The sequence below is a fragment of the Malaya genurostris genome, chromosome 1 (genome assembly GCF_030247185.1).
Source record: "Malaya genurostris strain Urasoe2022 chromosome 1, Malgen_1.1, whole genome shotgun sequence".
Taxonomy (NCBI): domain Eukaryota; kingdom Metazoa; phylum Arthropoda; class Insecta; order Diptera; family Culicidae; genus Malaya; species Malaya genurostris.
Window position 1 is genome coordinate 72,879,648 of NC_080570.1, and position 14,174 is coordinate 72,893,821.

At 39.0% G+C, this 14,174-nt stretch overlaps 1 protein-coding gene across 3 annotated transcripts; it reads right to left on the bottom strand.

Moving 5' to 3' along the window:
- Window positions 1-6,291: 6,291 nt before the first annotated feature.
- On the bottom strand, window positions 6,292-9,223 carry LOC131440457 (myoneurin-like). Of its 3 annotated transcripts, XR_009231394.1 has the most exons (7): window positions 8,220-9,223; window positions 8,115-8,165; window positions 7,776-7,910; window positions 7,516-7,719; window positions 6,672-7,437; window positions 6,498-6,614; window positions 6,292-6,430 (listed from the first exon to the last, which is right to left on the bottom strand). XR_009231394.1 is itself a non-coding variant. In XM_058611746.1 (5 exons), exons 1-5 carry the CDS (start codon window positions 9,176-9,178, stop codon window positions 6,765-6,767), a joined length of 2,022 nt encoding a protein of 673 aa, XP_058467729.1. In that variant the 5' UTR covers window positions 9,179-9,223; the 3' UTR covers window positions 6,298-6,764. The 3 variants fall into 3 exon arrangements, 1 of the variants encoding a protein (XP_058467729.1); XR_009231393.1 differs by having other exon boundaries at window positions 6,498-7,437; XM_058611746.1 differs by having other exon boundaries at window positions 6,298-7,437.
- Window positions 9,224-14,174: the final 4,951 nt, after the last annotated feature.

A 14,174-nucleotide genomic window follows, 5' to 3' on the forward strand; every position in this document is an offset into this window, starting at 1 on the left:
AAAATGGATCCCAGTCCCTTTTTCCGAACCGATTTAGATTATACTGGTTCCCGGATCCCGGTTGCGGAAATACCTGCAATAGTTGAACTCGTTTCGTTTTCTCAGAGATAAAAAACTCTAAATGCGAGGATTAAGAGTGTACTGGTAGAGCGAATATTTACAGAGGAGCGAGAAGACCCACTTTCGAATCATGAAGTTTCTTGCAAAGAGCGTACCCAACAACTTGACGGACCTAAAACACAGCAGAGACGCCGAAACGCAAAGCAGAGAGAAAAGGAAAACCGGGAAGTACCACTCGGGAGAAAAGCAAGAACGCGTCCGATAGGTTTCGAATTCACTTTATTGTGTAACATGAGATTGGAAAAGGAACAAAAGCAGTGTTGGCAATGTCTTTGATTATTCTCTACGCTTCATACTCCGCAGGGTTGATTCATCGTACTCGACCTATCACTACACTCCTCCTGGTCGAGTGCTGAATCTACTCATTATTTCAAACCAATATAGTTCAAAAACTTACGCATTTTGGCTGGTCCGACGGGCTTCGTTAGTGCGTCAGCGATCATTTCCTCAGTTGGACAATATACAAGTTTCAGGATACCTACTTCACAAAGATCTCGTACAAAATGTTGTTTGGTGTCGATGTGCTTTACTCGACCAGAAGTTCTCTCTGCTGTGGCGAAGCTGATGCAACCTTGATTATCCTCAAAAAGCGTCGTCGGATCACATTGTTGAAATCCTAATTCGTCCAAGAGACGCCTCAACCATATAGCTTCTTGACAGGACAAAGTCAGCGCGTTGTACTCTGCTTCTAAAGATGATAGAGCTACTGAACTTTGCGCTTTGCTTACCCAGCTAACTGGACCATCACCGTAGAAAAAGATGTAACCGGTAGTAGAACGCCTAGTCTGCTGATCACCTGCCCAGTCTGAATCGGTATAACCAACTAGCGAACAGTTATCTTTCGATCCATACCGCAGCTTCCAATCCTTTGTTGCATTCAAATACTGTAAAATACGTTTCGCAGCGGACCAGTCTGACATGTTCGGTTGACTAACTTTTCTTCCAAGGAGCCCAACACTTAGCGATATGTCTGGTCTTGCGTTGACGGCTAGATACAGTAGTCCTCCAACTAAACTCCTGAACAAAGATGGATCATCAAACGGCTGACTATCAGAATTATCCAAAGTATAACCCGAATCCATTGGAGTCCTCACAGGTCTTGAATTTTCCATATTAAACTTTCGAATTAAACTATAAATATACGGAGTCAACCGCAGCGTATAGTAACCATTTTCATTTTCTATGTCATAGCCAAGAAAATGTTTAACGGAACCGAGCGCTGTCATTCCAAACTTCTGGTATAATTTTTCGAAAACTTTGTCGATCTCCTCCTCATTAACGCATCCGATGATTAAGTCATCAACATATACAAGTAAATAAATAGCGATTCCTCCATGACGTACATATAGGCAAGCATCTGCTTGGCAAGGATTAAATTTTAATTCAATAAGTGCTGTATGTAAAACTTTGTGCCGCATCTCGCGGATTGACGTAATCCATAAATACTCTTCCGAACTCTACACACAAAGCCTTCTTTGTCATTATCTGTGAATCCAGGGGGCTGGTTCATGTATAACTCTTCCTCGATTGTGCCGTTGAGATACGCAGTTTTCACGTCATACTGCTTCAATTTTAACTTTTCTCGACTGGCTATTGCTAACAACACACGTAATGTTGTTTGCCGCGTTACTGGAGCGAACACTTCCGTAAAGTCAATTCCAGGCTTCTGAGTGTACCCTTGGGCCACAATGCGTGCTTTGTGCTTAACTACCTTACCTGTATCGTCACGCTTTATTTTATATACCCATTTAGTTCCTATAACTTTCTTTCCGACAGGTAGTGGCACAAGCTCCCACGTTTTATTTACTGCATGAGCCTTCATCTCTTCGATCATTGCTTGCTTCCACTCAGGAATCATTAATGCTTCCCGATAGTCCCAAGGTTCTTCGTCACAAGTAACTTGACCCACCACAAAGTCATCGTATCTCTGTGGCAATACTCCACGTGTATGTCGAGCTCTACTGTTCACTTCGTTTTCCGCATTTACCTCGATGGAATTATCATCAAAACCGTAGAAGTCACCTTCAATCGAATCGTTCGCATCGTCATATACAGATCGCTCCTCGTCACACATTACACTTTGATCAAAACTACGTTGAATAATTAAATCTTCGCCAGGCTCCAGTGACGGGTTATCCTGTATTTCGCCTTTCTCCTCCTTTTGCTCTGAGCCATTACCTAGCTCCAGAAATCTCGCGTCGCGACTGATGACAATCCGATTTGTAGCACGATCCAGAAAACGGAAACCTTTGTGCTGGCTGGAATATCCAACAAACACAAGCTTCGTTGCCTTTGCGTCCAATTTCTTACGTTTGACATTAGGAATATGAATCAGTGATGGAATATGGATGCGTTTGTTTTCGTTCCGCTGCAAATTCTCATATTATCAAACTTGAGCGAATTCAGTACCGTTGTTTGCGAATTGCTTTAGGCTGCATGCATTCGACACATACAATGAGTCTTGAAGTTCTGGCGGGAGTTCTTCCATTAAAAGATCGATTTTGGGAGCTTTCATCACGCCTGCTAATAAGATGTGATGTGCTGAATCCCATGGTAATTAATAATTTCGAACGACTAGTCGAGCTTCGATCTCAAACAAAATTCATGACAGTATATTTTAACCATATGTCACAGGAAATCAACCCTTCAAGATATATTCCTATCCGTGTCAGCCTCCTAAATGTACCTGACTCAACTTTATTTTTCGACACATCCATGCAGCGCGAAGTGCGTGGAATCCCGGACCACCTACGCTCTATGGAAATCCCAAAAATATTTTCAAGTAAGTTCAGGCATATTAACTCTGAGAAAATGTTTTACACGGACGGATCGCGAATGGAAGAAGCGACAGGGTTTGGTATGTTCAACAATAATGTTTCGGCCTCATTCAAGCTTCAAGAACCTGCATCTGTTTATATAGCAGAGTTAGCAGCAGTTCATTATAGCTTGAATGTAATCATCACATTATCTCCAAACCATTATTTCCTCTTCACAGATAGTCTGAGTGCAATTGAAGCCATTCGCTCAAACGCTGCTGGCAAAAATGAACCGTTTTTCTTGGGTAAAATAAAACAGTGTCTGAACGACATATTGAATAATAATTATCTAATCACAATAGTTTGGGTTCCGGCTCATTGCTCCATTCCAGGCAATGAAAGAGCCGATATTTTAGCCAAACGTGGTGCTATTGAGGGTGAAATTTATGAGAGACCGATTGCTTTCAACGAATTCTATAGCGCGTCTCGCCAAAGAACACTTGCCAGCTGGCAAGCTTCTTGGGATAAAGATGATCTGGGTCGGTGGATGCACTCAATTATTCCTAAAATATCGACAAAGGCATGGTTCAGGGGACTGGATGTGAGTAGAGATTTCATTCGTGTGATGTCCAGACTCATGTCCAATCACTACACGTTAGATGCACATCTCCTTCGAATTGGACTTTCCGAGACTAATCATTGTGCTTGCGGCGAAGGTTACCGCGATATTGACCATGTTGTTTGGACATGCGTGGAGTTTCGTGATGTCAGATCTCAACTAATAAATTCCTTGCGTACCCAAGGTAGACTATCCAATGTCCCAGTTCGCGACATTCTTGCTTGTCGTGACCTTCCATACATGAAACTTCTTTATCATTTCATTAAATCCATTGGAGTTCCAATTTAAATTTTATTTTATGTTAAACTGTTTTCTCTTCCATGAGTTCAACCAATAGCCAACTATAGGATATTGAATATAAGTGGTGAACTGATACAAACAATCCTGAAATAGTTATAAGATCATGTACAAAATAAATGTATTTTATTTAATGTAATTAAAATAGCAACTCGCTTGATAAAAACAGTGTTTAGATTAACTAATGAGTACCAACATACTAATATGATATTCGAAATGTATTAGGTTTAAACTACTATGTATTGTGGATGCCACGGCGAAGAAAAACTTATGTATATTGCCTATGAAATAAACGTATTTATGAAAAAAAAAAATTAGGAATATGAACATACGCCTCACAACCGAATATTTTCAAATCTGTCAAATCCGGCGCTGTACCTGTCCACAGCTCAAAAGGAGTTTTATCAATTGACCTTGATGGCATACGATTTTGGACGTAGTTGGCTGTCAGGATCGCTTCACCCCAGTAACATTTCGGAAGCTTAGCATCTAACAGCATACAATTGGCCATCTCCTGCAGCGACCTGTTTTTACGCTCTGCTATCCCATTTTGCTGCGGGGAATAAGGAGTGGAAAATTGTGCCTGGATACCTTCGTCCCTATAAAATTGCTGCAAATTTTCTCCTGTGAACTCCCCTCCTCCATCGGATCTGATTACCTTTGGTTTCCTCCCAAATACGTTTTCAGTCCATCGGACGTATTCTTTAACTTTCTGCTTCGCTTCATTTTTCGTTTTCAGAAGAAACACCGAGCAAAAACGTGTGTAATCGTCGATGAGAGTGATTAGATATCTATTACCACTCGGAGTAGCGTTCTCCATTGGACCGCATAAATCCGAATGTATGAGATCCATGGGTTTCTTTGATTTGCGTTCAGTTACAGGAAGGAATGGCTTACGTGCTAATTTACCTTTAAAACAGCATTCGCATATTATACGTTCTCCGCAATCCTTCACTTCCAGACCCTTAACTAGCTTTTTCGACTGCATTTCATTAACCACATTCATGTTCCGATGTCCGAATCGTCGATGCCATGTATGCTGACATCTTTCTGTGTGGTTGGCACTTAATACCATCATAATCTGCTCAGCCGTTTTCAGTCTATACTGGCATCCGATTAATTCGCCTACAGCAACAACACTGTTCGCACTTTTGATCTCGCAGCTCTTCTCACAGAACACTACCGTAAATCCCTTTGCTGCAAGCTTTCGCACAGAAATTAACCCTCCTTCCAATTCGGGAACAAACAGAACATTTTCCAGTGTGATTGCCATACGCTGGCCATTGGCATTTACACCCATAACAATTCCGCTTCCGCATCCAGATGACTTTGTTTTTGACCCGGTCGCTAAAGTTATTTCAACTTCAACATCACGCTTGAAATTACCGAAGAAATTCCGATCGCTTGTCATGTGACAAGTGCACCCGCTGTCAATCATCCAACCTCCTGCAATTGAGTTTCCAGCCACGAAACACACTGCACCACAAACCGTGTCGTCGGTTGCCACCGGAATAGCTTTGGATTGCTGTACTTGCTTAGCCTGTGGTCTCGAAGTCTGCTGTTCATCCGAGACCGTCAAATTCTCTGTTTCTAGCATGAAGAAACTTTCGGCAGTTTCTTTTGAAATGTCCAGGGCGCTTGCAAAAGAAACACTTCTTTGGTTCATTCTTTTCATTCACTTCAGCTTTATGCACTTTTTCTTCCTTATCCACGCCAACACCACGCTTCAAGCATTCATCGCGCAGCCTTGCCACGACTAAATCCATCGTAAGATCGTCTGGAGCGCGATTCTCCAACGAGGTAACAAAACTGCTGAAGGATGATGGTAAACTGCGCAGTAGCATAATAACTCTCAGTTGCTCACTTAATTCGACACCCGCGTTATCAAGCCGGTCGAACAAATTTTCGACTTCTTCAAGATGTTTTTCGACTTCACCACATTCGCTCAAATTGATAGCACACAGTTGCTGCAAAAGCAATGCCTGTGTACCGACAGTGGCCTTTTCGTGATAGCTTTTCAGATTTCGCCACATATCACGCGCAGTTTCAGCCTTTTTTACGAAACGAAGTTGACTGTCGTCGATGAACAAAGCAATTGTAGCACGAGCTTTGGTGTCACTTTTCTTCCACAACGCGAAGCCTGCGTCATTTTCTTCCGGCTTTATTTGTTCAATAACTTCCCACAGCTCTTCGCGTTCCAATAAAGATTTCATGCGAAACCGCCATGACACATAATTTCCACTGCTGAGCTTGGGGAACTGTACCTTCAATGAATCCGCCATTTTGTTTATTCCGAGCCGAAGATTTTTCGTCAAAAGAACACCGGTGATGCCTTTCGGAATACAGACCTTTTCCGGCCGAAACAAAACTCTAATTCCTCGTAACTGGGCCCATAACCTGACGGACCTAAAACACAGCAGAGACGCCGAAACGCAAAGCAGAGAGAAAAGGAAAACCGGGAAGTACCACTCGGGAGAAAAGCAAGAACGCGTCCGATAGGTTTCGAATTCACTTTATTGTGTAACATGAGATTGGAAAAGGAACAAAAGCAGTGTTGGCAATGTCTTTGATTATTCTCTACGCTTCATACTCCGCAGGGTTGATTCATCGTACTCGACCTATCACTACACAACTTTGTCTAGTTCCAGGTATGAAAAATAAAAGTTATGATCAAGTTTAAAAAAGTTGTTGGAGGAATGTAATACCAGTTGGAACCTAGAGTCGTCCTTCCGTGAAGTTGGTGAAGCATCAACATTTCTATTCCTCCTTATTATTAAACTTCCCCTTTGATCGATGGCGAAGGGGGCGGTCGAAAGTGGTGGCTATAACGCTTCATGTTCAATAATGGCTGGAATATTATCAATTCCAAAATACAATACCTAAGAAAATTTGATTTATCGATCTACAGATCCCATGATTTAATGCGTTAATATTGAGATATCGACAACTTCTTATATTATTAGTGTATTCACTTATTTCTGAAGATCACTGTTTCTGTTCTTAATGGTGATGATGTGCGTCCCATCAGAACCGATCGCAATGATCGATTCATGAGCAGCTGGAATGTCGTCCGCTTCAATGCCTGCCTTTATTCTTTGTAATTTTTTCTCCTGTTCTTGATGTTCTTTCATAGCGGCTAGCTCCTCTGGATGTCTGTTTTTTCGATGTGTATAAAAATTTGTAGAGCTTGCGAAAGAGCGATCACAGAAATTGCATTTGTAATTGGTTTTCTCTAAATCGTGCTTAAGATTTGTGTGAACAGTTAACGCTCGTTTATGTTTGAATGTGCTGCCACAAATGTCACAGTGAAACGGCCTTTCTTCCTGGTGGTGCGTAATTTTATGTCGCTTCAGTAGCGATTGTTTCTTGGTTTTATAACTACACTGGTCACATGCAACATCATTCTTGGAATGCAATTGCATGTGCACTCTCAGACAACGGCTATTCATAAGCCATTTGTAACACTCAGAGCATTGCAGTTGACCTTTTTCGCGTGGTTGATGTATAGTTACCATATGCTCTTTCAGTCCTGAACTCGTAGCAAATTTGTTCGCACAAATTTCACAAACATGAGGCGTTTTCGGTGTCTGATTTTTTGAATGAACATTTTTCTTATGGGCTGACAAGCCGCCAGGGGTATCGTACCTAAAAAATTAGATATTCGAAACAAACAAACAGGTCGAAACAGGTGCAAAATGCAATAATTGAAATAGGAAAACTCACCTTTTACCGCATACAGCACAAATATAAACTACTCTTTCCTCTGGTGCTTTATGTAGATTGAGATGTATCTGAAGAGCTCTTTTCCAACAAAATCTTTTAGGACACTGCTCGCAAGCATATGGTTTTAGATCTTCAGGTAAGTGTGTCTGTTTATGCGATGCAAGGAATCTTGGTCTTGTTACCATATATCCGCAAATATCACATCTACAAGTTTTTGTATAGTTTATCAATTGATCTCAAATTAATATAACATTGCATACTTGAATGCTTCTGGCTGAATATGCCGTGCCATATGCATGATTACTGCTGGATAACGCAATTTTTTTTGACAGCACACAACATAACCCTCATGTTTGTGTATCGTTTTATGGTGCGTTAATAGCCCTGCAAGCGTTCTAAAAATGTAGTGAGTATTTAATGTATCAGATGCATTGAAAAATTAGGCAAGTTGAAATGATTTCATATATTACACCCAATAACCTTAAACTTGACGATCTTTATACAAAATGACCTTAATTGTTACAACAAATCACTTAGTGGTAAATGATTTTTATGACAAACGGCCCACAGCCTATTGACCGCACACCGCAGCTACTCACTTGAATCGCTTTGGTATGTTTTTACATATATCACACTGCAAATTGTAGAAGCTGTAATACAAGAGTATTTATTTTTCAATCAAATCGGTAAAAGTGTAATCTTACCTGTTGATCATCCTTATAAGTTCTTTTCCTTTTACCGTCAACAAACCATTTTTTATGACTTCAGAAGGAAACTTTTCCATTGTTGCAGCCGTAGGCCATTCCTCGTTGTCTGAATCGCGATCAGGCAAGTCAATTTCACTGTCATCTTCTTTCATCACTGTGCCATCATGAAAAGACACGTTGTCCTTTTCTTCTTCCGTACTGTTAATAGTTGCAATTCTAGGACTTGTCCGAGTTGGCACTACTCGGCATGCAGAGGTATTATTTAGCTGAGTTCCACTCACTTCATTTATCCTACTTCGACCAGTGACAGAGCATTTTCGTAGGTATGGTTTCTTGTGTTTCAACTGAATTTCATGGTCACTTTCCTCGTCTTCAGTGCGTGTTTCGTTCCCTTTTTTTCTTGTAGAACAAATTTTTCGAGAGCTTCTTCGAATTTCAAACACTTCTACTATAGAAGACTGTTCAGATTTTGCATGTGAATTGTTTAGATCTGTTCGTGTGTCAGAGATTAGTGGAATATTTGGCTTTGCTTCTACGACCAGAAATGAATCATTGTGAGATGGAATTAAATGAATCGACGCATATTCTTCCTTAGATTTAGATTCCTGAATTTGCACTTGATTTGATTTTGTCTGCAATTCGTTTTCAGCACTGATCTGCTCAATTTCACTTTCACGTTCGGTGGGTTTTCGACCTAGTTCAATGACGTACTCGGAGTAACGGTCTTTTAGAATTCGTTGCTGAATTTCGTTGATTTTTTCATGAAACCGGTGAAACGAATCTAATTGCTGCGAACACATCCAGCAAATTGCTTTAGGTAAGTTATCATCAAGAACCACCAATAGATAAAGATACCGGTTTATCTTCTCGACATACTCAGAGGGCTCGCCTTGTTCTGTAAAAACATTTACCAAATCGGTGGAGTTGTAGCCACATAGCCTACAGCATGGTTCCATTTTTCGAGAAACATTTATCTAACACGGTAATTATTCACAATTCGACGTGAACATTTCAAAAGGGCCTAAAAACAATTGACAGATTCTCTTTGTTTACTTTTTCTTTCGATTATATCTGCGTTATTACGCAATTGTTCGTTACATGTATGATACTATTACAAAGCTGGAGATATTTTCTTTCATACTATATACAAATTTGGTAAGTGAACGTGAAAATTTAGGTGTTATTAACAGAAGAGAAAGTAAACAAAGAGAATCTCTCATTGGTTTATGTGCCCTTATGAAATGTTCACGTCGAATTATGAAATTTTACGCTAGATCAATACTACAAAAATAAACATCAGCAGGGATGCCAGGTCATTTTTCCAAAAAATTGTGATCAAGCCAACAACCTGTCGGTGCAACGGTACCGGTACCATAGTACCTGCTCGGAATCATGTTGGAGAGAAAACAAAAAAAAAGGTCTATTTCCAACCGCTCTGTACTTTTCGGTGCTAAACTTAACTGTGATTTGAAAAATCTGTGAAAATCTGGAATTGATTTCAGAACCTGTGAAAACGTGATCATTTTCAGAAATTTGTGTAAATCTGTGCCATTTTTAGAATCTATGGAGAAAAAGGAAAATCTGTGGAACAGCAGATTAATCTGTGAACCTGATATCCCTGAACATCAGCTTTCGTGAACCCTAGTTGCCAAGAATTAATTGAAGAATCCAACCAACTTTTTTGCGATCGCTGCGCTGCCCGAGTGGCGAGCTTTGAACTAAGCGATGGTGATAATTTTCAGATTTTGCTTGAAGATTCGAACAAAATGCAGGGTTTTTATTTTTTTTTCTTATGAATCAAATACTAACATACAAAAACGTGTAAAAATTTGGTAAAAAAAATCGATCATAATTATTCAGTAACTTTCCGTGGTATGTTTGATTGATATCTATGGACAAATCGTGAGATGAAATATCAAATTCGAAGAAGTGAGGTTGAGTACTGTTTTCATATCTGGAACATTCTTTGTTTTTATGGTTGGATTTTGAGATTAATTGATAAATTATGATCAAAAGTTTTATGACTAGTCTATTTACTCATGTTTTATCATCTAAATCAAATCTGTATGTGAACTGAAAATTTCAAATTTCATCCGAGATTCTCAAGAGTATAGGACAATTTGAAATCATATGTTTGATGACAACACGTGAATAATCGTTTTTCTTACCCATATATGTAAGGTTTGAAATCTGCATTCTTTCAAACTCAAGTAAATTGAAAAATTCATCAATTTTTTTTTCTAAACACATGGGATAAGTCAAAACAATCACCAGAACGCTATCTCGTGGTGACCACGCTGATTTAATTGTTCAATAATTCAATGACGTTCATGCCAGAGTTACCATATTCACAGATTGTTCTGTGAAACTACAGATTTTTTTGCCTATTTTGCCACACAGATTCTGTGTAACAGAACACAGATTTTATCAAAACTCACAGATTACTACTGATTTTTATGAATATTTCATAAAAATGGCAGATTTTCAAATGTTTTTCATAGATTGTGATCGAAAATATGCAACACATATGGTACACAGATTTTTTCAAGTAGAAACACAGATATTAAAATGGCAACTCTGGTTCTTGCCTGTCGCTGCATTGAAAATAATCCTCACGTTCAATCCAAATGCATGCTGCATTTGAACGTTCAAACGCGTATAGCACTTCATATAAAAGGGTTTTTCTCATAACTAAAATGAAATTGATTTACTTTGATTTGACGAATTTAGACTTATTTTATATACCCATAAAAAAAATATCTATATAAAAATTGAAGAAATAATAAAATTCAAATCATGTTTGTTCATAGTTGGTGCGACGACACGACCAGACACTCCGAAGAAAAATCGGAATAAAAAGTGTTCGTGAGCGATTTACCACCAGTTACCATAAATATAGCGACCCATTGAAAATGACGAAAACTAACTATTCGAGCAACACTGTTTAAGTTGCTATGAACTAGTTACCAAGGAGCACCAGAATAAATAAACAAACAGTTTGAAACAGCCCGCATATGCATGGCTGCCAGATGGCTGACTAAACGCTGCCAGCTGGAAAATTATGGCTGGCAGACATTCTGGTGACCGACTGCCTCACCGCTGCCAGGAATACAACTCAAACGATACACCCGTATCCACCAGGATTTTTCCACATTGAAATCTTTGACATTTCCAGCGAAGGTGAGAAGATGAAAACGCTCGGCTAACTTAGATACAGGCGACTTTGTTTTGTCAAATTGGATTTGACAACCGTCACTGAATCAATTTTGGTAGCCGTCTGGTGGCCATGGCTGCCCAGGTAGCCAAAACGCTATGCGGGAGTTGTGGAATAATTCCACATTTCATGGTTATTAAAAATCTTACAAAAAACTGCAAAAATTAACAATAATTCATTCGAGGGCTGAATTGTATATAAAGTTTGTCAAACGCCGATGCTTGGTGAGTGTAAATGATATTCTCATTCGTATAAATGAATTTCTAATCGCTTTGTGTTTTTAGTTCGATCTCGAAAAAAGTTCTCTGGAACCAAATACTTAGGAAGTGAAGCTAAAAGCGTCTTGAAAGCGATAATTTTGTACAGCATTGAAACGGGCAGCAATGCTCCAGCATGTTGGATGATGTATTTTTCATTATTCGGAAGTGCATTCGACGTGGAACGTGGAACGCAATCGCTAGACGGAGTGTGTGCTGTTGTTATTAACGCTGCTAGTTGCTTGGAACTAGATTTCATAAATGCTTTGAAATCACCTCTGAAATCTGGTTACCCTACCGGTTACATAGATCTAGCCCAATCGGCACTTCAAAGTTCAATCCAGAAGGGCGATTACAAACTAGTGACGTTGAACAGGCACGTGCAAATTTTTTTTAAAACTCGTTTGCATCCGTGGGTTGACCAATTTATCAATCACAATCACAACCTCGCTGAGGAAGAGTTGGCATCGTATGAAGCTGGGGAAACATTTATACAATTCCTTATAGTGCAAGTCGACGCCTTATTAACGGCGTTCAAAACTGCCCTTACACCAAGAAATTATGATGGATTATAATTATTCGGTTAGTATCATTACTAGTGAAGTTACAAGTCGCCTGGAGACATTCAATCGGCTTGGTGGACTAGTTTTAGTTATTTTGCTTAGGTAAATCAATATATTCCCCCTGAAGATAACACACGAGAAGTTTTTTATTGCCTTAAACAACCAAAATCAAATTTTTAGTAGTGAATAATTTGCGTTGCCGGTACGGTACGCCACTACGAATTACATATTCGTTATGAGACAAGTACTCCAAAAGTGTCGAGAATACAACGCGCCATTGATTTCAAAGCGGCATACGACACAATCACTATGGCAGATTATGCAGCTGTGGCAGATCTCTGAAAGAATAAATTTAATACCTGCCAGCGGGCCAACTACACTCAGTGGTTTCGTTTTAAGTGAGAATCTCTTGTTTTTGTTTACATTTCTTTTGTGGTTACCAAGGCTACTGGTAACTGTTTTTTAAAATCAATAGTTTACCAACTTGTGTTGCCAGTTCCAACATTTTTTCAAGCGATTCCATTTTGACATTACCAGTTACTGAGGGGTAGCTCGATTTACGATACAGTTTTAAAAGCGAGTGGCAGGTCGTGTCGTCGGTTGGTGTATTGTGGCAATGTGGTATGTTTAATGAGCATTGCCAAGACTTTATGGTAATAAAACGCACGCATTTATATTTCATAAAACCTTTAGGGCATATTCAGTAGTGTTCTAGTTCTAGATGCATAACTTATGCCAGTTTCAATATTTAAATCTGAATTTTGTAACAAGAAAAACTGGCAGCCCAGCAGTGTTTTACTTGTGTTTCAAATACACAACTATTAGAACGGCATCGTAGACCAGTTTTAAATTTGACAGAAGAACTGGTCGAATAAATGAAATTAGAACGGCTTGCTGGGAATACGTTTGTTCCAGTTTCTGCTCTATTATAGATCTTCCATATAGAACTTCTAGCTGCTGATTTTTCTCTTAGATGGACATCCACCTGTAACAGTACATTATTGCAAGGATATATTATATTTTAGAAAAAGATACGATGTTATGTTTCAAGAAAATGATTTGTGAATAAGCCATACATTAAATCGAGGTTAGCTATAAGCATTATTCGCATTAGGAACATATTGTAGATTTCATATATGTAAAATAATAAAAAGACTGTTTAAAAATACTGCATATCATTCTATTATTAAGTAAAAAACCATTTGAAAAAGATTACATAAGGTTATTTCAATTTAACATCTACGATGTTGCTCGAAATTAAACAGAAAGTTTCCCAAAATAAATAAACACAACATTGATTTAATTATGGAATGTTATTGTTTACAGAGAGAAGGGTTTATTCATTTCTATGTTTAAACACGATCAATGAACGTGTTTTTCCTGTTGAATTAGTTGTGCGCGGTAATGGCGCCATAATGCGGTTCTTGTGGCAAAAAACCATGCTATATCATTATGAAATTTCATATAATGTTTGCCGATGGAAGTAAATGTCATTGCAGTGTTAAAACCTAAGTCAAGACCTGACAAATGGCTTCTTATTCATTTTTTCGAATTATCCTTCTCGTCATTTTCGCCCTGTGGAATAAATACCAACCCACTTGTACTCGGCGGGTAGATTTCCCCCCAGACGGTTGACTGCTAGCCATTTTTGCCGGAATTCTGCCAGAATTCCGGCAAAAGTCTGGCAACAATGCAACAACCGTTTCCGGTAGAGAATTTCGCCTAGCGGTTATTAACGGTTCTGTTTCTGTCAGATTTTTGGCATACAAGATTGGCAGAACTGTTTTTAATCGGTTCTACATTTTAGCGTCCTGGTTTCATTTTTTCATTAAAAAGTACACATGAAAGGCAATAAATTATTGCCCTTCATACATACTAATTATGGAAAATGTTATTGCCAATAACAGTGCTTTCTGAC